Genomic DNA, 26,448 nt, shown 5'->3' with positions numbered 1-26,448 from the left:
TGCCTTGGTTGTGGTCTCACAGCAAAACGTGCAGAAATAGTGCTCTGGGATGTACTCAGCTGCCAAAATCTGGTGGGACCATCAGATTATTCTTTTAAGAACAGGTTTCACTGATGAGATCAGCACCGTGCTGTTAATCTGCCCATCTTGCGGGCACTGTAGCACACAGAGGCATCTGTTCCACGCGGACGTGTCGGCAGTAACCAAGCTTGTCCTGCAGTCTTTTCAACCATTCGTACGTTGGAAAATGAGCTCTTTACCTCTCACCTTTATAATTGCTCACCTAAACAAGAGGGTGTTGCTGGCTACAGATCACAGCCAGTTACTAGCTTTCAGCGTAGCGCCGTTTCTGCAACAGCGTCCTTTCTCCATTTGTGTCCAAGTAGCACACCAGAAAATGCCTTTTTTTTTTTTTTTTTAAATTAGCACCTGTGGTGTGAAGCGCAAAAGGAGCCTGTGTTTGTCTGACAGGCAATAATAACAGAACAAAACCTGTATGAAGTACCCTGATGGGAACTGAAAGGGTAGTGCATTCTGACCAGGATGATTTATGTTCAAGAGATTAGTTTCTCATGAGAAATCAAAGGAGGAGGGAGAAGCTGTGGAAGAATTGAAAACACATTTGAAACCGTGGTTCCAGCGTGTTGTTTGGGGAATCCTTGGTTCAAGTCATGACAATAAGCACTATCATTTTCCCAGAAACGAGAAGCCGCCTGCTGCGGAAAGCCAGGTTTAGGAGAAGCAAGAGTTCACCAGGCTGCAGAGTGCTTTCAAATCATATCACAGCTTCTGGCAGGAAGACAACCGGAAGAAATGGTAGCCTGGATCTACAGATCCAGCCAGGGACCAAATTTCCATATGGAGACAAATGGGGGTATTTACACAAATAAGACTGTGAAATACAAACAGCAGTTTTGTGGGCAAGTAAGAACGCCCGGGGCTCAAAACAAGGAAGGTTCAAGTGAGTGTCCAACCTTTGGAGATGGCTTTCTGCTTTTGCGAAATAAATTGCAGACCAGGAGAAACTGTCCTAGGAAGAAACAGCTGAGCCAAGGGACAGAATGTGCCTGGTCAGAGACGTAGCATGTACCTTGTGCCCAAAGAAAGCAGCACAAGAAAAAAGGCATTTTAGTAGCACCACAAAATGTTCAGTTTTCTCTGCAAATTGTTTGTGAGCTGCATCCTGTGACCGGGTATAACATTTAACACCAATGGGTCATCTGCCTTGAGCTAAAAACATGTTGCCAAAAGAGTTTGGTATTTAAAAGAACAGGAGCCCCTGCAAATAGAAATAAAAATAGACACAAAGAGGAAGCAGAAATAAAGGAAAGAAGAGATTTACCAAAGTGAAAACAAAAATACAGAAATAGCAAAGGGGAAAAAAATCTCAGCAGATAATAGCCCAAAGCCCGATTGCCGAGTGCCATTTCTGCTAAATGGTCCGATTTCACAAGTATAACATTCCCGCCAAAGTCTCCAAATAGTCTTGTGAAGAAATGGTGTCGATGATCTGAAGTGAAACTGCAAGAAAAACTAGAGGGTCAAGTTCAGGCTTTAGCCTGGCATCGTGACGCTCCGGGGTGCCTCTGAGAGCACCTACAACGCTCGCTGAGATCCTGCTACGAGAAAGCTGGGAATACCTGTGGAGCTGCTGATGTTATCGGAAGGGGATTATAACTTCTCATCCAGGCAGGAGAAGCCCGTGATGATAAAGATAGGTATCTTTGCGCTCACGAGCAGGACTCCGCGTGCATATGTGTACAAACACAGCAGGAAAACACGGACTCAAAGGGCAGCGGCCCCTCCTCGGAGGGATGGCCTGGGCGATGGACCCGATAACCTTTGCGCTGGGGAGCCACGGGCTGAAAGCGTGGCTCAGCAACGGCCGGTACCTGTGCAGTTACCTGCACTCTGCTCTGCCCTCCTCCTTTGGAAGGGGAGAGGTAGGTGCTCCCTCCGGCGTGGTCTGCGCTGCGGTACGGCACCTGGAGAGCTGCGAGCACGGCTGGGTTAGCTGTTTCAGGGTCGGATCCTGGCGCTCAGACAGAGGAGACAGGCAGTCTTTGTTTCCGATTAGAGCTTCTCCCTTTGTTTCGGTCCTCCTTCCTTTGACATCGGTTGTTTTTTTTCCTCACCCACTGCCCTGTGAGGGCTGCGAGGTATTTCTAGAGCCAAACGCCAGCTGATGCCCAGCCCCAGGCAGCGAGAACAGGGGATGCTATTTGGGGAGATCTTGTGAGTCTGGCCACGCATGTACTTTGGGACCAAAAAACACAAGCTGTTTGTGTGCAGACCCCAACAACTGTTGAGTTTGGGCTCTGAGGTATGGAAATACGTAACCTGCTCGGAGGAAGGCCGTCGAGGCTGCTCCTGAGCCTATATTCCATATGCTGTTGGAAGGAGACCGAGGACAGCAGTATGGCAGGCGAGGTGGAAGCTGCACGTCACCAACCCAAGAGCAGCCAATGTGGTCAGGACTGTCTCCTGCCGGCTGCTTCCAGACCTTTCCTATCACAAACCTCACCCGAGAGTTTCTCCTCTGGTTTCTCCTTTCCCTGTTTCTTCCTCCCCCTCCATGCACCAGCCTCTTCCTCACGTCAAGCTGTGCCCAAATGAACCGCCACAAACCCTATCGAGCTGGAAACTAGTTTACACCAGCGCTGAGCAGAAACCAACCTACTGTAAAGAAATGACCCAAATCAGGGGATTTGAGGGAGCTACTTAAATCCTCTTTACATGCCCATGTGTTCTCATTGTTTATTTTTCTTCTTCATCTTTCGTAGAAATTCCTCCTGCTTCCTCGCCCCATGCTAGTGGGGCAGTTACATGACATCATCCCGATGCGAGGGGCTGTTTCCACTCTGCAGCCCGCAAAGCCCAAAGGCCTCTCCCTTGCTTTATTCCCAAAAATCGCAAAGCCAGCAGCAAAGGGGAACGCAGCCAGATGAAAGTGCACCCGTGCGGCAAAGGCTGACCGCAAATGACAGGCTCATATCAACAGCCAGCCTGGAAAGACAGAGGGACAAATGCCTGTCCCCTGGTCTCCTCCTACTCCCTGAGTGACGTTGTGATGCATGGGGAATGCGCTCAAAATCTGGAGAAAAAGCGACGCTGCGGGAGCCGCACGGAAGGCACTGGCTCTTAGGCACCGCTGAAGATGCTCGGTCTCCTTGCAGCAGCTTTAGTACATTTTCCTTCTCCCCTTTAATCTGGGCCTCTGGCGACACGCGCCCTTCCTTAGCTGCTGATCACTTCAAGATGTGAGAAGCTGGTCTGGAGCAAAAGAGGCGGCGAGGGGGGGAAATTCAATCTCTGTCACCAAGGCCTGAGAATATGCGGCGAATAAGCAGCTTTGCAAGTCAAAGAAGCCTGGAAGTGATTTGTTCTTTTTTCACTGAACTTAAGACATTTTTTCTTCCCAATTGGAAAAGATTTCGGACTGGATTTCGTACGGTTCTTTTCTTTCTAACAGCCTGAGAAGTGCACTGCCCTTCCCAGCTCTCGTCATACCCAGAAATGAGCAGTTTCAACACAGAGCTGTCTTCTTGCCACATCTCTGGTTCCACGGTGTGCTGATGCTTACCTGGTGCTAATTGAACAAAATTTACACCTCTTTTCCTAACGTCAAGGCTTTGGGAAGACTATAGCAGGCTGCCAGGAAAAAAGTTACGCTGGTGTCATAGTTGCAAAGACTTTTATGTGCAGGGAGCAGAAAGACTGCAGCAGAGAAATATACCGAGTCCCGTCAAGTCAGGCTGCTGGTTCCCCAAATCCCAGTCCCTTCCCATTTGTGGTGGGTGAGATGCTGATGGCCTCAATACGGCTTGGTCTCAAACCTCTTCAAGCATGGCCAGCGTTCGGGTCAGGTTCTGAATACCCAGAAACTTCCCGTGCCATCAGGAGACGTGTTCTGTTTCACTCCTTACATTAAACGGCTCGTGTTGCACCTTGGTTTCATCCTCCTCTTCTCATTGTGGCTTGGTTTTGTCTCTGTCCCCTCTTGTCCTGCTGTTCTGGTCCAGGCAAACGAGAAGGAACGGTGCTTTCAGCACACCATGCCCTCCCTAGCCTGCAACACGGGCCCGTACCGGGTCCCCCGGGCAAGCGGCGATGTCCCCACCTTCTCGCTGTGGGGCTCCGCAGGAAGGGGGACTGAGAAGAAAGATGCTGGCCCTCAGAACATGCAAGCGCGGCCCTAAAACACCTTCCTGGAGAGAAATCGACTGGATTTATCAAGAAGTTGACCATCCGTGGACAACTGAAAGACAAGCCCCTTCTCCTAAGCAGCAGCGATCGCAGCCAGCAGCTTACCGGGGCCAAGCCTGGGCACCTTTCCTCACCTGACCGGCCGGCCTCGGTGAGGCTCGTGGGGCGGGACCGAAGCCTTAAAGCGCAGGGCACCGTGCCCCGGTGCTGCCCCGTCCCCGCCCCACGCCGAGGCCCCGCGGGCGGGAGGCGGGCCTGGACCGGGGCCGGGGCGGAGCGGCAGCGAGCTGGCGGCGCCGAGGCGCAGCGGAGCGGAGCCGGTGCCGGTGGCCGTACCGGTGGCGGTGCCGGTGGTGGGCGATGGGCGGCGGGCGATGGGCGCTGCTTTGGGCGCTGCTGACGGCCCTCCGCCCGCCCCGCGGCGGGGCCGGTGAGTCCGCGGGGAACCGCCGGGTGGGGAGGCCGGGGAAAGCCGGGGAAGCGGGGGGTTCCCGGGTTGGGGGCGCCCAGGACGGGCCCTGGGATGGCAGGGCTGCTCGGGTGCCGGTGGGAGCGTCGGGGGTCCGGCGAGGGGTGTTTGTCCGGGGGCACGGGGAGCATTTTACCTGCAGATGCTGCTTCGTTTCACCCTGCCAGCAGCCGGGGTGTTGCATGGGCACCCCAGTGCTCCCCCCCACCCCCCCACCCCGCACCCCTCTCCTGCTCGCTGGGCCTGCAGACCTCAGCAAAGCTTAAATCGTGGGGGGAAGCTCAGCAGTGATTTCGCTGCGGGTTTCTGGCGGCAGCACGTCTCTGCCAAGCGCAGAGAGAGTGGGTTTTGCTGTCCTGGGACACAGCTCTGCCTCTGCAGCGTGGTTGTGTCCCAGCACTTTGTTGATGTGCTGTGCCTCTGCTCGCTGGGGACAGCGCGACAGGCAAGGACCAAAAGCTGCGACAGATCAGCGGGTCTGGGATTTGTCCCGTTAGCCGTGAGCCAGCTGCGTGCCAGTGCTGGGAAGAATCACCGGGAGACACTGCGGCTTGTGGCGCAGGGACGCGCTTTGCGGTGCCGTCAGCCTGCTGGCTTTTCAGCTCCACGTGCTTAGTTACGGGCAAAAAGAAATGCAAAGAGACAAACGTAGTTTTTGGACTTAAAGTGTGCCGTCATCAGGGCTGCCCGATGTTTGGTTGTGGGCTGTGAGCTGCTGGGGTTTTATAGACCATGCTCAGGGATGCTGCGGGGTCTCGGAGTCGGTGCGCAGATGGGGTTTAGCAGGGAAGGCAGGAATGCGAGTGTTTGCTTTGGGCAGGGTGGAGTTAAAAGTCTTGACACAGTAACAGGGGGGAATTTGCAGTGGGGGGAACTCACTGTGGATTTAACCAGGAATCCTGGACTGGTTTATGCAAAAGGTGTTGGAACACCGAGAGTCTCTGTGGAAGTCAGGTGTAGCCCCAGCAGAAATTCACTTCTTCTGACAGCTCCCAGGGGATGGGGAGGTAGGAAACCCAGCAGGCAGGGACTTTTCATTCCTCCTGCCCTGTCCGGGTGCGAAGATACACTCAACAAGTGCCTGAGCAGAAAGCTGTTGTCAGCAGGTGAATTACTTCCAGTAATGGGAAATCCAGGGCTAGGGATCTAGGGAGCTTTTTGGCAGACCTGGGTGTTTTCGAATACCTTCCTTACTGGGGCTGCAGCAGAACAACTTGCTGTTTCAGTCGTGGGGTGTGCAACTCCCTGCTTTTTGTTTTTCATCCGTAATAAAGTATCTTGCCTCTAATAGCGGGCAGATTTTCTTGTTAAAACTCCCTTCTCCAGGCTCTAGTGATGGAGAAAGGCATGCGGGACCTGCCGGGCTGCACAGAAAGATCTGTCTTTGCTAGCACTTTAGTTTTGCTGTGATCCCAGGTGTTTCAAGAGAGCAGCGCTGTACTTGCAAGTGGATTTATTTCCATGCCAGCTTTTCCCTCAGGCCAAGCTGCGGTAAGTGAGGGGAGCTGCTGCAGTGTGGCAGGCACCCACGCAGGCACGCCGGCTTTCAGCTCCTTGGCTCTAGCGTGGGCTTTTAGAGCAAGCCTAAGCAAATTGCACTGGACACAGGTAAGGGGTGTCCTGCCACACAGGGCAAATCCCTTGGAAGATGCCGTGAAGATATCCACATCGCAAACGGCTGGGAATGGCAGGGGTACCAAAGGCAGCACTAGATGTGAGAAATTCCTGTTGTCACATGAGTCAGAGAGGAAAGTATTTCATTCTTGGGCCAGCAAACACCTCTTTCCACTTAATCAGTATAGAAAACGAGGCTAAGATCCTCTCTGCTCTTTGCCTTTAAACTTGAAGCAGCCTGGGGGAGCAGAAATCATCCCAGAGCAGGCAGAGTGCCTGCCAGGGATAGGGACCGCCAGCACGCGTCCATGTCCTCCCCGGCCAGGGGTCCCCACCGGGAGAGCTGCTCCGGCCAGAGCTGGAAAGCTTTGAAATGGAGCATGAAAACAGCTGTTTGAGGTTGGATTGTGCCAGGCAGCGAGCAGCTTCAGCCTGGGTAACCTCCGGGAAGAGCAGGGGAGGGAAGGGGATTTGGGGTCGCTCGCTTGTTTGCATTTGGCAAATCTTTTTGGAGCTGCCTGGCTGGGTTTGAATGCTGGTGACCCGGCCCGCAAGTAAATGGCAGTCGGCTGCGTTTTGCAGCAGTCACATGGCCTTTGTTTGTGTTGGGATGGTAAAGCTTAGGAAGCAGGTTGGAAAAGCTTAGGGTCTTTTTTTTTTTTTTTTTTCTTTTCTGAAGGGGAAACCCATTGTTTTGTGTGAGAGCCAGGGAGAGCCTTGCGCTTTCCTCTGCACCACCAGACCGGGCAGAACTTAAAAACCCTTCTCCAATTTCTGTCTAGAAGTAGCATTTCTCGAGGGTTAAAAATAGTGAGCGATTTAGCAAAGGAATATATCCAGCCTCAAAATTAGGTTGTGTTTCTTGGCTCTCGGGAAAGCACACTAGGCTCATACTCACAATAGTAATGACGTAGCTTTAAAAACTTGTTGTTTGATGTTTGACGACTAAGACCTGCCTCCAAACAAACTCAGCTGAATTCCAGTTAAATAATAAGGTTGTGCTTTCTACCTGCGGTATTCTCTTTTAAATTGTGAATAGGTTTTTTTTCGGAAGAGGCAAATTAATTTAGTTGAAATTCCTGTCTGGCACGATGCCTTTGCTTGCTGAAAGCAGCAAGGGAGATTTACCACTCCGCTTGGGATTTCTGTATGCCTGTGAAAGCCTCAGGAAGCTCGGAAACGGTCTAGTAAAAGCATCTACTTGTGGTATATTCTCTAGATCTTATCTCTTCAAAATATACAGCTTTGTTCGGGGGGAATTGCTTTATATGGAGCTGCTCTTCATCTTGGTCGTGGCTGGGCTGGAAAGTGCTGGGAGGGAGGGGGAAAACGCCGTTACGGGACTGGATATGTTCGGTGATTTGTAGGTGGGGGCACGAAGCCCTCAGAAAGAGCTGGTGAATAGCCTTCCCTTGGGAAAAATGTCTGGGAAAAGACCCCAGGAGAACAACACTAAACAGCAGCTGGCTCCTACACACTGTCTGAAGGCATTTCTTCGTCCGTCTGCAGCTTTTTTCCTGAGAAAAGCAGCTTGGTGGAGGCGCTTAGCTTAGCAAAAGCGTTTGTGGTTGACTCAGAGAGCATCTCCCTCTTTCAGAGCAGCTCACCCTGTCCTGGGAAGGGAGCAGCGTCACCAGCAAAGAGCCTAAAATCAGAGAAATCCCTGCCGGGGACTCTTTCTCTGCCCCAGTTGAAAATGCTTGAGATGAGGCCCTGAAAGGGGTTTCCTGGAGTAAAGTCCCAAATTCCTCCTGCCCGGGGATCCTTTTATATTCCAGTCTCAGGGGTGCAATGCAGCAGAAATAGCTCCTGCCTCTCCCCTGCTGAAAGAGAAGCGGCCGAGCGCTTTCTTTAGCCTGGGCTGCTCCCATTTGTTTTAAAAAGGTTTTTTTTGGAGGTGCTGCTTGTACATAGTCAGTCTTGGGACAGCCCCCAGCTCCATGTTTCCTCCTCAGGGCTCTTACGAGAGGTCTTAGATTTTGAATTTTTGGAGCATCTGTAAATGAACTGCCTTTAATTATTAATGGAAGCGGTGGGGCTTTGCAGGGTTTTGGAGGGGGGCACTTGCTGGCTGGTGGTAACAAAACCGAGGTCTTCTCTTGCAGACGATGCTGACCGAAACCAAGGTCTAGGGCCGTACCTGTCGGCAGAGTCCCACCACCCTGAGCAAAGCGTGGCTACCGTTGGTCACTGGCCTCACCAGAGCACAGAGCAGCCCCGGGAGGAGCCCTCAGCCAGCTCTCTAGGACAGATTAAGTTTAACCCCACGGTGCGACACATCGTGATTAACGAGCACAAGGATGTCACGTTTAATTGCTCCATCAAAGTACCTCAGCTGCTGCTCAGGTCGGATGCCCCGGGCATTTCCTTGTGGAAGGACGGGAGGGAGCTGCACGTGCTGGACCGCATCGCCACCAGTCACTTCGAGATCTCCGACGAGGAGGAGGTGGCAATGACCTCCACCTTCAGGTAACCGGTGCCGTCCTTCCTGGAGGAATGCCCTACATGTTGGCTTCTGGGAAGAGAGGGGAGGCCAGGGCAGCTTGCAGGGGCTTGGGACTGGGACTAGGATGGGCAAGGCTCTCCCTAGTCCCCAAAGCCCGGCTTTGCAAGCCCAGCTTCTGCTCAGTGTGTGCTGTGGGGTGGTTGGTACTGATTGAAACCCATCCCCAGGCTGGTATTGTTGCCATGTCTTCCTGCGGGAGCTGTGTGCGGGGCAAGGCTCCCCGCCAAAGCCCTGACGTGGTCTCCATTCTCTCTGGCAGCATCCTTGCCGCCCAGCGCTCGGATAACGGCTCCTACGTCTGCAAACTCAACATCTCTGGCACAGAGGTGGTGTCGGATCCGATCTCAGTGCAGCTGGAAGGTGAGCTGGAGGAGGGCTAGGGCAGATGTGCCAGAGGTATGGAGCATTGCGCCCTGGCTGAGTGACAGCCCCAGGGACCCTGATCTGGGAGCTGTCCTCCAGAAACGGGGAGGCTTGAATGGGAAGGGGCTTGTTGCCGGAGCTGGGCATAGCCCCTGGCAGGACAGTTTGGGGTTGTTGATAGGGCTGTGTTGCTGAGCTCTCTGAATCTCTTGCTTCTCTGCTTGTGTCTGTGCAGGGCTCCCACACTTCATTCGTCAGCCCGAGAGGCTGAATGTCACCAAGAACAGTCCCTTCAACCTCACATGCCAAGCCGTGGGCCCGCCGGAGCCTGTGGAGATCTACTGGTTTCGCAACAACGTCCGAGTCAATGAGAAGCCCCACATCTCCCCGTCAGTCCTGACCATGCCAGGTGAGCCTGGCAGCGTCCTTGCCGTGGCCAGCTGGGACACCTCTGTGCGGCTACCAGGAAGGGCAGGGTGGGAAGGTGTCTTGTGCCGTCTCACAGCCTGTCCCCTTGGCCTCGCACCTCCTGTTAGGCAGGGGCTGTGTTCCCGTGCGTCGTCGCAAGGCCGTTGCAGCCTGCTTCGTTTTTGTGTGGCACTGTGCACTGCTGACGCTTGGCTGGAAAGCTCAGCACAGATAAATTTCTGGGGAGGTTTGGCATAAAATGCGGCCGTCAAATTGTATGCAGTGGGACACAGGGGTCCAGCTTTGCAAAAGAGATACCACAGAGGTACCAATTTGCAAAAATGAGTCCCAGCCTGTTACTGGTCCATCCTCAGCGCTGGGAGTATGGCTCTGCCCAGCGCCGTCTGTGCCGCTTGTTCAGCAGCCCTGGGGACCACTCTGCCAGGGGTGATTGGGGGGCAGTGACCCCCATCCAACCCCCTCTGGCTGCTGCCAGAAATTTCTTCCTCGGAAGAGGCAGGACATTCAAACCTCTCTTTCCTAAGCAAGAAGCAGATTTTTCGTCTAGCCTGTGGCCACACCAACAAGTACACTGTGGCTCTTATGGGCTGCTTTACTGGTGGTCCCCTCTTAATGTCTCTGGAAGACCTGGGGTTGGCCCCTGCAGCGCGTCTCCATGCCAGCCTGGAGGAGCACAGGGAGAGAAGTCCTTCATGTAACATAAAACCCATCATGGTTTTGCTGCAGAGGCAAAAGGGAGGAGGGATTTCTTGATTTGCTCATGAGGAGAAGGCCACTAGCTAATTAGCAGCCAGACTATAACTGACTCCTCGTGGCATCCAAAGGCAGGCTTTAAAAGGCAGTGAAAGCCGGAAGAAGTGACTCATTCCTCTTGGATGTTCTTGCATCCGTCTGGCACACGCTAAGTCGGGCCATTTGGACAGTCCCTGTCCTGGCCCAGGAGCCATCGCACTGAGAGGCACCACTGCTGGTGTGAGCAAACGCTCGGCGTGTCCAGCGCACGGTGGCGAGCCCTTCGCCTTGCAGCAGGAGCAAGCGAGCGACGTGCCCAGGAGGGACAGCCCTGCACCTCCAGTAAAGTCCTTTGCATGAGACGAAAATCCTGAGCGCTGTTGCCGCCCGGGGTCGTTTCACACAGGCCATGCCAACAACCCAGGGGAAACAAGCAGCCATCCGCACTTGGGTATTTCCAGTGGCCCCCAAAAGCAGTCATTCTCTGTTACCAGCTGGGAGATTTGAGCAATCTTCGAAAAGCAATAAGTCATCTGATTCAAGCCATGGTGGTGGGCTCTTCTGCTTTCTGCCTTTCCCTTTTTGAACGCAAAACAAATGCTGACTCAGGAGGTTGTGCAACGGCGCCGTACAAAACATACGGTCCTGCCCGCTGTGCTGCGCCTCGCACTGACGGCACGCTCGTGCTCGCGGCGTGGAAGGTGGGTGAGCTGGATCCCGGGGGGGTCACCCCCGGGCAGTCAGCGCTGAAATGCCGTGAAGGGAAGCGATGAGTGCAAAAGCAAAGGTCTTTTGCGTTGCTGGGAAAAAAAAAACCAAAGCAACAGTGCAAGAAAGGAAGCCGCAAGGGTTTTCTGTGAGCGGCAGGTGGAGGATTGGCGTGATTTGGGCGTTTTGTGGAGGTCCAGAGAACAGGCCCTTGTTTTTCCCCCTGCAGGTCTTAATGAAACGGCGCTGTTCAGCTGCGAGGCTCACAACAGTAAAGGGCTGACCGCGTCCAACCCGGGGCAGGTCAACGTGAAAGGTAAGCGGCAACGTGATGCTTGCTTTACCTGTTGACTACATGTGTCCAAGCAGGAGCTGTCCTGATCTCCACCCTTCCCAGCAGTCATTCTACACGAGCTGAAGGAGACGTTTTTAGGACTCCCGTACTTATTTTTCCACGTTTTAAACCTGTATTTAAAATCAAGGGGGATGCATGTCATGGTCACCCAGCACGGTTCTGTCATCCCAGTATCGCTGCTATGGGAGGAAGCACCAAAAAGCACATTTGAAAGCAGAACTGTCAGCCCCAGAGCAGGTTTCGGAAGGGCTGTATCACTCTTTTCCTTCCTTCACGACCAGGGCGGTGCTCGCAATTTTCCATAGGAAATGGTGGAAATTCCTGACATTCCTGACTGGAGGAAAGTGTTCCCCAAAATATGTCATTGCCTCTAAGCAGCCTAGAGAGCTCACAAATATAGAACGTGGTCAAAATAGTCCTGCAAATGACTTTTTTTCTGCTTCCCTGTCCCGTGGTCTGAAACATCCGCAGTACACGGATAGAGGATGCCGCTGTGGCCGTAGCCGGGGCAGTACCTGGGGTTCACACACAGTCGGTCTGAGCCCCGGGAGCTGCCAGGGGGAAGCCAGACCTGCCACGTCTGTGCTTCGGCCTCCAGCTGACTGCCCTTGGCTTTTCCCTGCAGGAATACCATCCGCACCAACCAGCGTGAATGTCCTGAACCGAACGGCCCACGATATCATGATATCCTGGGTGCCGGGCTTTGATGCATTCTCTGCCTTGAACAGCTGCAGTGTGCAGGTAAGCATCCATAACCCCCCCTTGCCCCTGCAACCTCCCCTCACGCGGATGCTCCGAGGCAGGTGGAAATCAGTGTTGTTTGCCATGAACCGCACAGATTTGACCAGGCTATTGGTTTGGGTAAATTGAGTTGGACTTTCCCAGCGGCTTTGAAAGGGGAAGCTGGCACGCTGTCACACCTGCGCCCTGCGGTCCAGGTGGCTTGGGAATTTGTGGTGGCGTGATGTTGAGGAGTCCAAGTTGAACAGCAAGCAGTCCCCAGGCGCTGGGACCTGGGACAGCCGGAGCACCGCCGAGGTGGGCAGGAGGCTCGGAAGGAGCTGCCGGAGACCAGCTTGGTGGTGTCTGCTCACAAAAAGCAGCTTTGCTCTGCTCGCTGTGAGGGAGGGGATAGTCGGTGGAAGGGGACCCACAGAGAGACTGACGCAGGGACCGTGAAGCAGGCTTCTGTCCCGGGAGCGGTGTGATTGAGTGGGGGCAGAAAGAAGGGGCGATGGGAACAGGCAAGCCGCCTGCCTGGAAGAGCCCATCTGGGCTTGTGCCTGTGAAGCGTGTGGGAGCGAGCCGCGAGAATCTCTCCCCTTGGGCGAGACAGTCAGGTTGTCATGTCTCTTCATGGAGAGATGTCCAGAACTGCTCCAAGTAGCTCTCCGGGAGACTTTGCAAGCCTTGAGTTGCTGCAGGCACATGCTTGTCCCTACTTTTACCTCCTGGTCAAACACTTCCCAACCATGTAGCCTTCCCGCTGGGGTCTGGAGGTGGAGGTTTCTCTCAACTCTCCACTCCTTGCAAGTACTGGGAAGGAGCTGAGGGGTTGCCCGTCTCCTGGACAAGTCAGGGAATGCCACCTCCGTGGGTACAGCCCTGCAAGTAGTTTCCACCTGCTCTATCTCTTTGACGTTGCTGGGTTTCACAGTTCAAGCCCATTGCTTGCTCTCTTGTGGGTATGTTTTTTGTACTGGCTAATCTATACTCTGGCTGAGATAACACGTGGAGAGAGGCAATGTTTGAAGCCAGGTAAAAGTGAAAGGAGTTACAGGGAGGAAAGGCACCAGAGCTAATATTAGCGCCACATCCACTGCTGCCTTCCAGCTGGAGCTCGGGAAGTGGGGTGGAGAGCCAAGGAATTTCCTATGACTTAACATTCACGGTCTGTCATTAGGAAATAGCCTTTCGAATTGGAAAACAAGACATGATTTCTGGCGAAAACACAGCTGTGACTAAACCTTTTTGCTCCTGTCCCCTTTGATAATCCCCTCACTTGGGTAGCGTGGCCCTCCAACCGAGTGACTCATTTCTGAGCACGCTGGTGCTTAAAAGGGACGCTGTTGCTGTCACACCTGCCAAGTTCAAACTGTTTAAGTTTGCAAAAAGCCTGATTTTTTAAAAAATACATTAATTTGATGGACTCTCTTCAGAAAACAAGTTGAGGATAGAGATAGCTGAGCCAGGCTCGATGCTCACAAGAACAGCCGGTTCCAGTGGTGCTTTTAGAAGCAGCTTGCACATTCGTCTGATTGCTGCTCACCTCCCTCAAAGCATCTAGTGACGGCTTGGAGACCTTCTCAGCCTTGTGAGGCTGAAGACTATTCTCTTTCATTTTTGCTGGTGTCGGTGCTGAGACCATCCTGTGCGCCCTGGGCTACCCAGAGGGTAAGGTTGTTCCTCAAGCAGAAGGGCAGCTCTCCTGCCACCCCACAACCAGGCATGGAGGCTTTTGAGAGGACCGTGTGACTTTGTGATTGTGGTTCACGCTGAAACACGCCCTGTGGGTTGTCTTCCGAGTTAACTGTCTCGCTTGCACTGGAGTCCCTCATTCTTGCTCTTCCCTCTTTCCTCCCACCATCTCAGCCCAGGCCATTCTCGTGGCGCTTCCCGTGAAATGAGACGCTTTCTGGAGAGCTGCAAGGGCTGTGTGGGCAGCTGCGTGGGCGCTGAACAGCCAGCCCTTTGGGGAGAGAGCGATTTCTCTTTGTGTAGAAAGCGTGACTGGTTTTTAGTACCTTGAATTCATCCGTGCTGCTAAATGTAATGATGGAGCCTGACGAGGTCTGTGATTAGTCCTGCAACATCTGCTGGCGATAAGTCCTGTGGTCTAATGATGTGTTGCACGAAAAAGGACGTTCTTTTGCTTGTTTGGGACTCGCTGCCTGGTAATTTTGTTGGGTGCTCCTTTTGCTCCATGCCACAAGAAACAGCAAATCATCCCTCCCTCTTCCTTTCCGCAGTGATGGCGATTTCACACATCCCTGCCATGTCCCCACCGCAATTCTTTCTTCTCCGCCTGTGTTGGAGCCCTCGCCCTGGGCCTCGCAAATGGCCTGCCGTCAGCTTTCCGCTCGGCAGAGACGAGCCAGCGTGCAGGAACAAGGCCCTGCCGGTGTTTGGATGGGAGGCAGGGCTCCGGATCCTGTTTACAGATGTAAAATTCCTGCCGCGCGTCTCACCCTGCAGGTTGCTGCTGACTAATCCCTGTTTGCGGACTGATTTTTCAATTAAGGTCAAGGAAGCTGTTCCACGAAGCAACGTCTCGCTTCTGCTCTTCAACACGTCGGTGCCTCCCCACATGTATCACATCCAGCAGCTGGAGCCCATGGCGGACTATAACATCCGCGTTTCCTGCAGGAATGAAGTCGGCTGGTCGGCGTTTAGCCCCTGGATAACCGCCAGCACCACCGAGGGAGGTAGGAAATGAGTAGCAAAGACCGAGAAGGATTTTCCTGCCTCGGTCGCGCGGCTGCGCTTTGTGCAGGACTCTCTGGATGAGATGCTGGTCCAGAGTCGTGGTTGCTTACGGGGTGGGACGTCTCGACTCTGTTGATCGGGGAAAGGAAATTTACCCACGGGCGGTCACCTGCTGGAAATATTAAAGGCTGTAGGAAACGCCGTGTGCTTTCTGGTTGAGCTACGGCTCATTTTCCATCAGCCTACCATGTCCCTGCACCCATCCACCCGGCTCCCCTCACCTTCTTTCTCTTTGATTCCTGCAGCTCCGACCACCCCGCCACTGAACGTCACGGTGTCATTCAATGAATCCAGCTCCTCCCTGGAGATCCGATGGGTGAAGCCGCCCCTGGGGAGGATCCACGGGGAACTGCAGGGCTATCGCATCTGGTACCGCTGGCAGAACTCCAAGGGGTCGGTAAGTCACCGGGGAATGGGGAAGAATGGTTAAAGTCGAGAAAAAAATCCGGGCAGGCATCAAGCAGGGTTGTCCACTTTGGTCTTGGTGCTTCCATATATTCTTTCTGAGCTTATTTGTCTGCTGTCTTGTGCTTTCTTCTGGGCTTCTTTAACACAAGTGGTCTCTCTCACGCGTGTTTATGTAACTCAGGGTGATGCCCTAAGTCGTTAATATTGTGAATAAGCAGTTCTGCGTGAAGGAGACAAGAGGTTCGCTACCACGGCTCCTATTCTCTAAACTAGAAGTGAGATGCTCTTCCTGGTGTTGGCAGTCTTTGGTATGGCCTTTGGAGTGGCGGCCAAGGTTTGGCAGCATCTCTTGGCACTGTCAGCAATGGAGTCGGTCGTAAGGTGTTTGGGGGAATTTGTTCCATGGGTTTTGAGTTGTTCCTTACTCAGATGGGATTTATTCCGTGCGTTAACTCACCTGCAAAAGCGTGGCACAGAGTTTCATAGCGCAAGGAACATTTTGGGGCCGGGGGCCTGTCCATGAGCGTGTGAAGTCATCTGGCACAACCTTGCTTGCCTTTCCCAGGATTTGGGAAGTAGCCTTCAGGAATTTGCTAGGGCGAGGTTGGCCTGACCTCTCGGGCTATCCTGGCTCATCTCAGCTACTGGGAAAAAGAGCATCCCGTCCAGGCTCTGCCCGTGGTCGGGGAGCCTCTGGATAATTGTGCAGATGTGTCCAGCTGTCGCCTGTGCCCTGTGGTTTGGTCTTCCTCTGTCCCAGGCTGAAATGAAAGCACAGAGAGGCACTGACGGCCTGAACCCGATGTGGAAAAAGTGACTCACACCCTATGTTTTGTAGGATGCTGCATTTTCTGTTCTCCTTTTGCGCCTCTGAAAAAGAGCATGTATAGATCCAGACCAAATGAAGTCAGGGAAACAATATTATGGTCTTGTGACTAGCATGGAAAAAAAAATGCTGACATATTTGCCCTGTCTCAAGCAGAAAGCGAAAAACAGGACTTGCCCTTTAAGCCCTGGGAGGCTGTCTTTTTTTGTTGTTGTTGTTTTTTATAAATTTCCCCAGGCAAATGCTTATGGGGTGAAATTTCTGCTTGGGTTCCTGGTCAATAACTGTTCATATTAACGCTGGCTTTCAGGAGGCTCAAAAAACCCCTTCAGTGGGGAGTAAGTTCAGGTGGGAGGTAGCTGTGCAAGGGTCGTTGGTTCTTTGCAGACCGAAGGAAGCAGTTGCGTTTGTTGCTGATTTGTTTCGTCAGCCCCCGGGTTTTATGGAAGGCAAAAACGTCGGAGCCAGCCAAGGGCAGGGGCCAGCACGTCTTTTTGTAAGGGCTGTCGCAGAATTAAGAGGCACGGGAACAGCTTGAAGCCTGTGCCGTAACCTTTCTGCTGAGCACCATGGGCTGGTGCGGTGCCCGGTTCTCCCACACATCCCCAAGGGTCTCCTGAGCCGACAGACAGACAGTCTGAAGCACAAGAGCAACGTGCTCGCTCTCGAGCAGAGCTCTGATTTCTCAGAAATAAAGGCTCCAAGTTCTGGCCCTGGACAGGCCAAATATGAAATACCCCAAAATAGCCATCGGTTTAACAACCCCAGCACGGTAAAGGTGGGGGGTGCTGTATTTCTGTGTCGGCAGGGCCACCTGCAGGCCTCTTCTTCTCCACAACCAGCTTAAAAACTTTTAAAAACTTCAAAAAAGTTGGTTTATTTTATTCTTAAACCAGCAGTTCTTGTTTGAGCCAAGGCTGCCGGAGCTGGGACGTGAAGAAATTCCTCAACTACCGCAAGACTCCAAAAAAAACCATTAACTTTGGCAGTTCTGTCCTGCCGGAACGGCTGTCTGCTTTGCCAGCGTGCTCATGCTCTCCGCCGTCTGTTTGATATCAGTTGGGCTCTGTCCTCGGATGACACAGCAGAGCCATCTGCGATACGAAAGGATCCCGGGGCATTTTTAGGCTGGCGGTAGGGAAAGGCTCTCGTGTGCGTTTCCGCCGAAGGATGCCGTGAACGCGAGGCGGGAGGAAAGCGGGAGTGCGGGAGCGGAGGCAGCGGCGGGTATCAGCTCACGCCGCTGCCCAGCGGTGCAGACACGCTCCTGGGGCTGGGGCGTGTTTCACATCCATTTCTGTGGCTTTTTTATTACTGCGAACAGAAACCGGTTCCCTCTGAGCAGCTCTGATTTCCTCCTCCTTGCCCACCGATCCCCCTCGGCTGCTGCTTTTGCTCGGCCGTTCGGCCAGGGTAAGGAGCTGGGCTCTGCCGGCCGCAGCAGCTTGCCAGATGTTTTGGACATCGCTGGGCAGCTGTTTTGCAGCTGGGGGTTGGCGGGGAGCACCAGCAGGCTCTTTCTCAGCTGAAGACGACCAGGAAACAACAGGGAATTTGCAGGGAAAGACTCACTTGTGTTTTTACCAAGGAAAAAGGTCTGTGCCACGGAGCACGCTGCCTCCTGCCATGTTACCAGGCAAGGAAACACGCCCTTAAAACTGGAAATATTATTAGGTCGACACAAAAACCACAGTCAGAAAATATCTGCCCTAAGATCTACTTTCTGTGGCAGGGCACTTGAACAATCAAGCCAGGAGCGCTGCGGCTGAAAGCCGTCGGAGATGCTCTGCGGAGGAGCGGCAGTGGCGAGCGCCGAGGCTCTGCGGGCGCCGAGCGGCACGAGCCATGGGCATCCCTGGCCGGCAGCGAAGAGGGCTGCGAGCCTCCCCTGGCCAAGCCGACCGCAACGAAGGCTGGGGGTCAAAGTCCCTGTTACCGCCAGTGCATGAAATGCCTTTCCCCCTTCCTTGCGAGATCGCTTTCCTGCCTCTTTTCTGGCTCAGGCTGCTGGTCCTGCCGCTGTTGACAAGCAAAGAGCGACAGCGGCACGAGGTTTGAACAGGAAACGCTGCTCAGCCCCTTTCCAGATCCCATCCAGCTCTTGCGGGCAGGGCTATTATTCTCCGTAGATAGCTTGGTGCTGCATTTCCTCTGGGCTTCTGGAAGCAAAGCAGCGCAGAAGTTTGATGAGGGGACAGTTCTCAACAAATCTCCCGGGTTTCCCTCCTGCTGTAGGGACGGGCTGCTGTCTCCCCCAGCCCAGGCTTTTCTTCCCTTCCTCTCTCCAGCAGAACGGCTCCGCTGAAGCCCGGCGGAACGCCAGCGTGGCCATCCTGCCCGTGGTGGCCACCAACGCCACCTGCTCCGTCCGCGTGGCTGCCGTCACCAAAGGGGGAGTGGGACCTTTCAGCAGCCCGGTGGAGGTCTTCATCCCTGGCAGCGGTAAGGAGATGCCCGCCCCTGCCCGTGTGGGGTGGGTGCAGGGGACAGCGATAGGAAAGCATGCTTTCCTTGCCCGGCTAAGGCCATTTGGCATCCCTCCATCCTCTTCCAGACGCTTTCCCCGTCAGCCAGGCTATCGGCCAAGAATCTGGGACCTTCAGCGTGCTTTGGTAGCCAGGAGAGACTTCCTCTCCGCGTGCGACCTTGGTCCTCACGCCCTCTTCTCCCGTGTAACCCTCTGGGCTTTACTGGGTTTGGTTTCAGCCCCTAGGAAATCCTCCCCCAGTCCCTGGGTGCTGCAGGCTGACTTTTTCACCGGCTCCGTTAATGGGCTATTTTCTTAGGATTAATAACCTCAGCCCCCTCTTCGACTCCAGCCTCCGGGAACGCGGACTCCTTTATCGTAGCCCTGGGCTTTATCTGTGGGACGATTGCCGTCGGGCTGATCCTCTGCTTGTCCGTGGTCATCCAGAAAAGATGCATGGAAACAAAATACGGGTAAGCCGAAGGGAAAACAGCTTGCAGAGGTGCCCTGAGCTGGGCAGGTCGCAGGCACGTGGGGCACGGGCAGACAGGGCGGGTGGCCAGCAGCCCATGCTGGACTTGGGGACGTGGCTTCTGTCGCCAGTACTGATGTCGTTGCCACAAATGGCATTTTTTTTATGCCTGTGGTGAGTGACTAAGTGTATTTTTACTGCAGTGATGGTACTTCCCCTCCCTTCCTTACCCCAGCAGTTCACCTTTTGCTTGCTATTCCTATTCTTAAAGGGAAGTAAACTTGAGCAACTTGGTGTGGGAGGGTGGCCTCGGCGTTCTGACACAGAGGTGAGAGAGCAGAGATGTATAATATCCTGTGTCCTGTGTCCCAGAGAAACCCCTCCTGCCTCGTCACACGCCAGATCTGTCTTGGTCCGATGGCTAAGCGTGGCACCAGCCCCGCTGGGCAGAGAGACTGCCACTGGACTGCATAAGTGGTTTTTTTAATAACGTGGACAAAGGGCTGTTTTCTGCTACAATAAACCAATGCTACTCACTCACCCTCGTGACTTTCTAAGTGGCGTTTAACTGCCCTGTGCTACTGTTTTTGTTAAACAATTGTGGTGCTAGCAGCTTTTCTTGTAAGCGCTATCACTTGGGTGTCCGCTGCCAAACTGGAAATGTGATATAATTAACTCCTTTGGAAGAGCATCATTTCAGTAAGGGAGTTTATTGAGCTGGTGAAGGAATCCCACCTACTCTGATCTCCCATGGCCTCACCCCCATCCCAGAAACTGGTAGTATGTAAGGATCCCTTTCCTAACTGGTGTGGCATTGTCGCTCTTCCCTTGCGATGCTAGCTCCCTGGGAGCTCTTGAGCATCCGCTGTGGTTTTGTTTCCCAGAGCTGGACCTCTGCACGGCCCCGTGCCAGCGGGGTTGCACAGCATCTCCCAGCAGCGTGCCCATCGCCGCCGTTTTGGGGCCATGGCGTGAAGCTCCCTTTAGTTTCTTTTTGGCTAACGGATGGGGCTTGCACATGCTAACAGAGAGCATTGACAGGCTGGAGATGTGCATCGGGCAAGAGAAGAGGTCGCTTTAGGAGGTGGTAGATCTGGGCACCATATTCCTACCGGTATAGACTGCTCTCTGAGTAGGAAAGAGTATCCCATTTCCTCCCCAAAAAACCTTTGTGACTCACTCCTTGACGGATCGGCCTTGTTTATCAAGTGGCTGTTTTGCTCGGACGTTGTAAGCAATGGCACTGATCCAGTAAGAGGGAAATGAAAAAGATTAGGGCGAATCTGCGTTTCCTCCTTTACTACCGATACCCCTGGTAGCGCTGTGGTCGCCCGTCCCTGCAGCGGCGGTTCCTTCGTCGGAGGAGAAGCAGCCGCACGTGGCCCAGCGGGCTCTGTTTCTGTCCCGCCAGGAACGCTTTCAGCAGGAACGACTTGGAGCTGGCAGTGAACTACACGGCCAAGAAGTCCTACTGCCGGAGACCCGTTGAACTCACGCGTAAGTATATATATATATTTCTTTAATACCTCTGCAAGGAGGTTGACGGGGATATCGCAGGAGCGATATGCCTGCAGGCTGGGGGTGACCTGAGCTCCTGTTCCCCTCTCCCGCAGTGGGCACCCTGGGCGTCAGCAGCGAGCTCCAGCAGAAGCTGCAGGACGTTGTCGTGGACAGAAACGCCCTCAGCCTGGGGAAGGTCCTGGGAGAGGGTGAGTGCTGGGGCTGGAGAGCTGGGGCTGGACGTACGGGGCAGGGGCTGCCACTCTTACCTACATCATCCCCCAGCTCCAGGCCCAGGAGATGTGGGGGAGATGGTGGGTCAAGATGACCAAGTGCCAGGACCCCTGGGTTCACGTCCTCCTTCTGTCACTGATGAGACACAAGCCTCCCCCGTAGCCTTTTGGGGACGAGGTCTCTGTCTTAGAGCATTTCAGGTCTTCGAGGATGTAATGGTGTCCTGAAAGGTGGTGCTTTGGGCTGTGGATAAAGCGCTTGCTTCTTTCCCATCGTGCAGGGGAGTTCGGGTCAGTGATGGAGGGGCATCTCAGCCAGCCCGAAGGCACCCCGCAGAAGGTGGCTGTGAAGACCATGAAGCGTAAGTCACCACCCTGGCCTCGCAGAACTTGACGTTGTTTGTCCCAGTGGGTGCCGGCGTTCCTGCTACCGGTCTCAGGTGCTCTCACTGCATCCTGGCACCATTTTGTGGGGATGCTGGCCTCTCTGCCACAGCTCCTGGTGCCGGTCAGGAAGGGGCACTCATATCAGACAGCCAAGGATGGCAGAGACATCCCGGCGGTCCCTTCCTCCTGACCCACGCAGGAGCTGTGCTGTGAAGGGAGATGGCAGCAGTGATTTGGGGTGTTAAAGCTCTTGGGGTTTTAAACCTCTTCCTTTCTCTGCTTCCCAGTGGATAACTTTTCCCAAAGGGAGATAGAAGAGTTCCTCAGCGAAGCAGCGTGCATGAAGGACTTCAACCACCCCAATGTCATCAAGCTCCTAGGTATGGGCTGTCACTCCCCACCCTCCAGCTGGGATTTGGGCTGGGAAGCCGGACCAGGGAGTGCTCGGGTCCCGCAGAGATGTCTGCGGGGGGAGCGCGGTGCCTTTGCCCACGGAGCTGTGCAACCTGTCTGTGTTTTCCAGGCGTGTGCATCGAGCTGAGCTCCCAGCAGGTCCCCAAGCCCATGGTGATTCTCCCATTCATGAAATACGGTGACCTGCACAGCTTCCTGCTTCGCTCGCGGCTGGAGATGGCCCCCCAGGTAACGAGCGCAGGGAGCCCCGTGTCTGCGAGGAGCAAGGTGGGACCGTGCCTCTTTTGGGGACAAATCTGCCTTTGTTTTTTGAGAACATAAGAGGACTTGGTTGTAGTCCTGCTTCCTGCCTTTGTCAGGTGGCAGCGCTGGGATCCAGCTCCACAAAAGCCTGTGGGATTCTCGCCTTCCCTTCTCCAGGCTGAACAAGCCCAACTATCTCACCTCCTCCTTGCACACCATCTCCTCCAGCCCCGTCTTTAGTGGCCTCCCGTGGGCTTGCTCCAACATGTCTTTCTCCTACGGAGGAGCCCCAAATGGGACCCAGCATCCAGATGTGGCCTCACCAGTGCCAAATTAAGGGGAAGAATAGTTTCTCTTGACCCGCTGGCTGCACTCTTGCTAACGCAGCCTGCTACGAGGTTGGCCTTCGTTGGCGCAAAGGCGCGCTGCTGAACCACGGTCAACTTGCTCTGCGCCGGGGTCCTTTTCTGCAGAGCTGTTTTCTAGCCAAAAATACGTGATCTGAAGGCAGCCAGTGGGAAAGGCAAGAAGGAAGCAACGTCTGGTTGCAGGCTGCGTTCCAGAGACGTGGAAGGAGGAGGCGGGGGTGGGAAAGGTATCCACTGCTACAGCAAACCACAGCGAGATGTGGTTTGCCGGGACAGGGTCTTCTGACCAGCAGCACAGCCTGGCAGGCAGTGCTTGGGGTTATTGCTAAAAAAACCGTCCCCACATCTGCAGCTCCTGCAGGCTTGTGATTCAATAAATCTTACAATCCGAGGGCGTTAGCCCAGCGGGGATGAGAGAGGTCGCAGTGGCTGCTGCTGTGGGCTCCTGGTGCTCTCCAAGGCCAGCAAGCCCACTAGGTTGTCAGCCAGCAGCCCTGGACAGGGAAGCCTTTCAGATCAAACCAAACGTGCTTCCCAAAGGGCTTGCACTGTCTAACCTGCACCTTCCCTTCCCAGTTTGTGCCCCTGCAGACGCTGGTGAAGTTCATGGTCGATATCGCCCTGGGGATGGAGTATCTGAGCAGTCGGCACTTTCTCCACAGGGATTTGGCGGCTCGGAACTGCATGTGAGTTTGTTTTCCTCTGCTTCGTCCTGGATAGATGAACACCGGTGGAAGCCCTGTGGTTTACAGCACAACTTGGCTTCCTTCGATAAAAACTCCCTCAGTCTTGAGGGACATGGGAAAAGAGCTCAGCCTCAGGTTTCTGCTTCAGAATTTGGCACGTGAAACTTTTCCATCTTGTCGTCCCTGTTTCCGCCTCACAGGTTACGGGACGACATGACGGTGTGCGTGGCAGACTTCGGTTTGTCGAAGAAGATTTACAGTGGCGATTACTACCGTCAGGGCCGAATAGCAAAAATGCCAGTGAAGTGGATTGCCATCGAGTCCCTGGCTGACCGCGTCTACACCACCAAGAGCGACGTGGTAGGTCCACGCGGCTGGGCAGCCAGGCGGCGGGAGGGGAGAGCTGGGGACCGATCCCTGGGTTGAGTCGCCCACCCTTGCCGCTCTTTGTTACGGTTGTCCTTGTACCCTGGAAGTGCAAAGGCAGAGGAGCGGGAGGCTGTCGGTGACAGGACGGGCTGACCTTTCGCTGCCTGCCCAGCCTCCTGGAATAGGTTTATTGAGTGGGCCGCTCGCCTTTTCTGTGGCATTGCTTATTCTTGCCAGCTTTGGGGAGGGCAGGACTGGAGCGACAACTCTTAGCATTGTGCGAGGGCCCAGTCGACGCTGGGCAGTGACCTTTCCCCATGAAAAGATTCATTCATTCCTCCTGGAAATGTCCTTTCAGCGTGCTTTCCCTTTGTCCTCGCAGTGGGCATTTGGCGTTACCATGTGGGAGATAGCGACCCGAGGGATGACGCCCTACCCAGGAGTGCAGAACCACGAGATCTACGAGTACCTCTTTCACGGGCAGCGCCTGAAAAAGCCCGAGGACTGCTTGGATGAGCTGTGAGTATCGTAAGCCTGTTTCTGGGCTGTCGCGCAGCCCGTTTGCTCTCCGTCTGCCTGCAGACGACCTGTGCGTCGCTTGCCCTTAGCTGAGGGGGTTTCCTGGGGGGTGCTGCTCTTTGTGCTTTGTGGCTCTCCGTTGCTGATGTCCTTTCTTTAAGGACACAACAACTACTTGTGCTGTGGAGTTGTGGCTTAGCGCTAAATATGACCGAAAGCCTGCAAAGCTGTGTATCACAGCGCAATGAAAGACCGCTCCGGCATGCCTGTGCTCCCACCTGCTGCAAACCTGCCTCTCCAAGTGGAGTAAGACAGGTCTGTACCGGAGAGGGAGTCACCTGCCACCTCACCCCCTCCGTTTCTCCCACAGCCCCCACAAACAGCAGTTACTAAAGACTGGATTCTAAAAAAAAGGGCAAGGATTTAACCTTTCCTTCCTTGTGGGGCTGACAGGCAGGGAGCTTACAAGAATGCACAAGCAGTTTAGCTCTCGGAGGAAAGCTGGCCAGAATGGTGTGGGTCAAATTTTAAATTAAAATGTCACAGAAAGGAAAACTTCAAACCCCTTAATATTCGCATAATCTCCCGAGTTTTGACGTGCCTAATGAAAGCCAGATCCCAGAGCAGAGCAGCATGTCACCCAGGGAAGAAAAAGCATCATCTTCACTCCAGGCAAACCGGTGCACGGAAATCCCAACACGTATCCCGGGAGAAAGCGATGCGTTTGCGGGGCTGACGAGCTGGGCTGTTGGCAGCCGGTGGCGTGGGGTGGGTGGGAAGTGCCGAGGTCACCGCGCTGGTCCCGCGGGGACAGGAGCAGTGCCCTCTGCAGTTTGTGGTGGAGGAATCGGACTTTTTAGTATTTTATTTATTTATTTATTTATTTTTATTAAGATGGTTTCGGCCAGAAGGTCTGGGCTGGTGATGCTCTTCTCTGCCCCACAAAACTCCCTCTAGTTACTCAGGGCCCTCCAGTGCCTAAAATCTACGAATCTGGAAAGGGAAAATGTGGAAACCCCAAACTTTGCATTTCTGAGCAGCTCAGCAAGGGTTTTTCTCCCGAGGTTCTTCTTCCTGAGTTAGTCTCCAGTGCCATTACAGCTGAAAATATTTAAAACCCTCCCCCCCCCGGCTAAGAGCTGCAAATACAAAAACTGTTAAACTAGCAAAGCTGCTCGGAGTCACACAACGGTTCCTACAAGGCTCCTCTCCGGCGCCGGTCCCTGAAGGAAGCGGCAAAAACCCCCTTTTATCGGATCCGGCCTGCCAGAGAGCAGGGGAGGCGGTGGGTGCCCAGCAGCGACGTGCTCGCAGCGAGGCGCTGGGACTTCCCAGTGCGCCCTGACATCCAGCCTAGGAACAGGCACCTGAGGGAAGGACAAGAGAAGGACTCGGTGTCCCGGGAGCAGAACCGGGATGTTCCCGGGGAGCAGATCACAGGGCTGCAGCCGGCTGCCTCTGCCTGACCCTCAGTGAGTGCCAGGCACTGGGAGAGATTTCTAACAGCAGCTTGGGCTGATCAGTCCCTGCCGTTTGGGCAAACAGCCTAAGGAGGGGAGTTGGGTTTGCTTTGTTTTGATGCGAAGCAGCTCAGGGCTCGCCCAGTTCGGAGAGAAGTAGGGAATTAGCCCCCGTACGTCCCCTAGCCCAGCGCCTGGCAACATCCTCCGCGATAACCACGCTCCTCTCCCGATTTCCAGGTACGAAATAATGTCCGCGTGCTGGAGAGCCGACCCCGCCGCCCGCCCGACGTTCTCGCAGCTGAAAGTCCATCTGGAGAAGCTGCTGGAAAACCTGCCCGCCGTCAAGGGATCCGGAGACGTCATCTACATCAACACCAGCCTGCCCGAGGAGAGCCCGGACTCCACCCAGGATTCGGGCTTCCCCCAAGCGGACTCTGATTTGGAACCCGGGGACGTTGCCGAGCCCCGCTCCCCCCGAGCGGAGGCGGCGCTGGTGGCCGTGGATGTCCACCACAACGAACGATGGAGGACGAGGTACATCCCGGAGGAGCAGCTCGGCGGCCTCGCCGAAGAGGCCTACGTCCCGCTGCTGCCCGAGGGGGCGGCCGGCGAGGGCTCGGCGTGGACCCAGGCCGGCACTTTGCCCGCCAGCGGCTCGCTCGCGCCGGGGCTGCGCGCGCCGATAGCCGCGCGGAGGGCTCCGAAGCGCTGCTGTGAAAAGGGGGAGCCTGCGGAGAGCGGGATGTCCATGGGCTCCGAGAAAAGGACAGAGGGGGTGTATTTTAATAAACGAGTCGTCTGTTTTATTCCTTCCTGCGTGATTTTCATGGCGGAGTCTGGCCCTTCCCCGGAGCTCTTTCCCGGGCTGAAGTCACGGGGGTTTGTGATTAAATGCTGTAACTATTTTTTCTGTATTGGGAGGCTTTGGTATTTTGAGCTCCCCACGGCTCACAGGTAAGGGGAGCCCCCTGAACCCCCCCAGGGGTAACAGAGCGTGGCCGGGGTGGACGGCGCTGAGGTGTAGGGGCACGCAGGCGAGCTCCCCCCGTGCCACCCCGCGTGGGCTTGGCTTCCCGCCACCCGGGCTGCGCCAGCACCGAAGGGCAAGGGTGCAGCCGGCCTCGCCTGGCCTTTCTTTCCCCCTTTTTCGCCACGCGTTGGGGCTTTTGCCACGGGCAACCCTGTGGATGATCTGGGCCCCTGCTGACACAGCCCGCTGGGGGAT

The 26,448-nt window shown here is 54.7% G+C and overlaps 1 protein-coding gene across 1 annotated transcript; it reads left to right on the top strand.

Annotated features, from left to right (window-relative positions):
• The first annotated feature begins 4,566 nt into the window (after window positions 1-4,566).
• Window positions 4,567-26,181, top strand: MERTK (MER proto-oncogene, tyrosine kinase). Its single transcript, XM_050893021.1, has 19 exons — window positions 4,567-4,636; window positions 8,395-8,758; window positions 9,055-9,155; window positions 9,394-9,567; window positions 11,257-11,343; window positions 12,008-12,123; window positions 14,624-14,807; window positions 15,114-15,265; window positions 18,391-18,544; window positions 18,922-19,042; window positions 20,453-20,538; window positions 20,655-20,750; window positions 21,056-21,136; window positions 21,449-21,541; window positions 21,685-21,803; window positions 22,763-22,872; window positions 23,073-23,232; window positions 23,624-23,760; window positions 25,461-26,181. The coding sequence occupies exons 1-19, from the start codon at window positions 4,567-4,569 to the stop codon at window positions 26,179-26,181; spliced, it is 3,126 nt and encodes a 1,041-aa protein (XP_050748978.1).
• Window positions 26,182-26,448: the final 267 nt, after the last annotated feature.

Source organism: Gymnogyps californianus, chromosome 3 (assembly GCF_018139145.2).
Source record: "Gymnogyps californianus isolate 813 chromosome 3, ASM1813914v2, whole genome shotgun sequence".
NCBI lineage: Eukaryota > Metazoa > Chordata > Aves > Accipitriformes > Cathartidae > Gymnogyps > Gymnogyps californianus.
The sequence above is the reverse complement of the archived record's forward strand: the minus strand, read 5'-3'. Positions and strand labels throughout refer to the sequence as shown.

Excerpts from the sequence above, each read along its gene's own strand:
- MERTK (XM_050893021.1), top strand. The coding sequence starts at position 4,567 with ATGGGCGGCGGGCGATGGGCGCTGCTTTGGGCGCTGCTGACGGCCCTC. Across the intron at positions 14,808-15,113 it reads CGCCAGCACCACCGAGGGAG|CTCCGACCACCCCGCCACTG; the intron begins GTAGGAAATGAG and ends TGATTCCTGCAG. Across the intron at positions 23,233-23,623 it reads ACACCACCAAGAGCGACGTG|TGGGCATTTGGCGTTACCAT; the intron begins GTAGGTCCACGC and ends TTGTCCTCGCAG.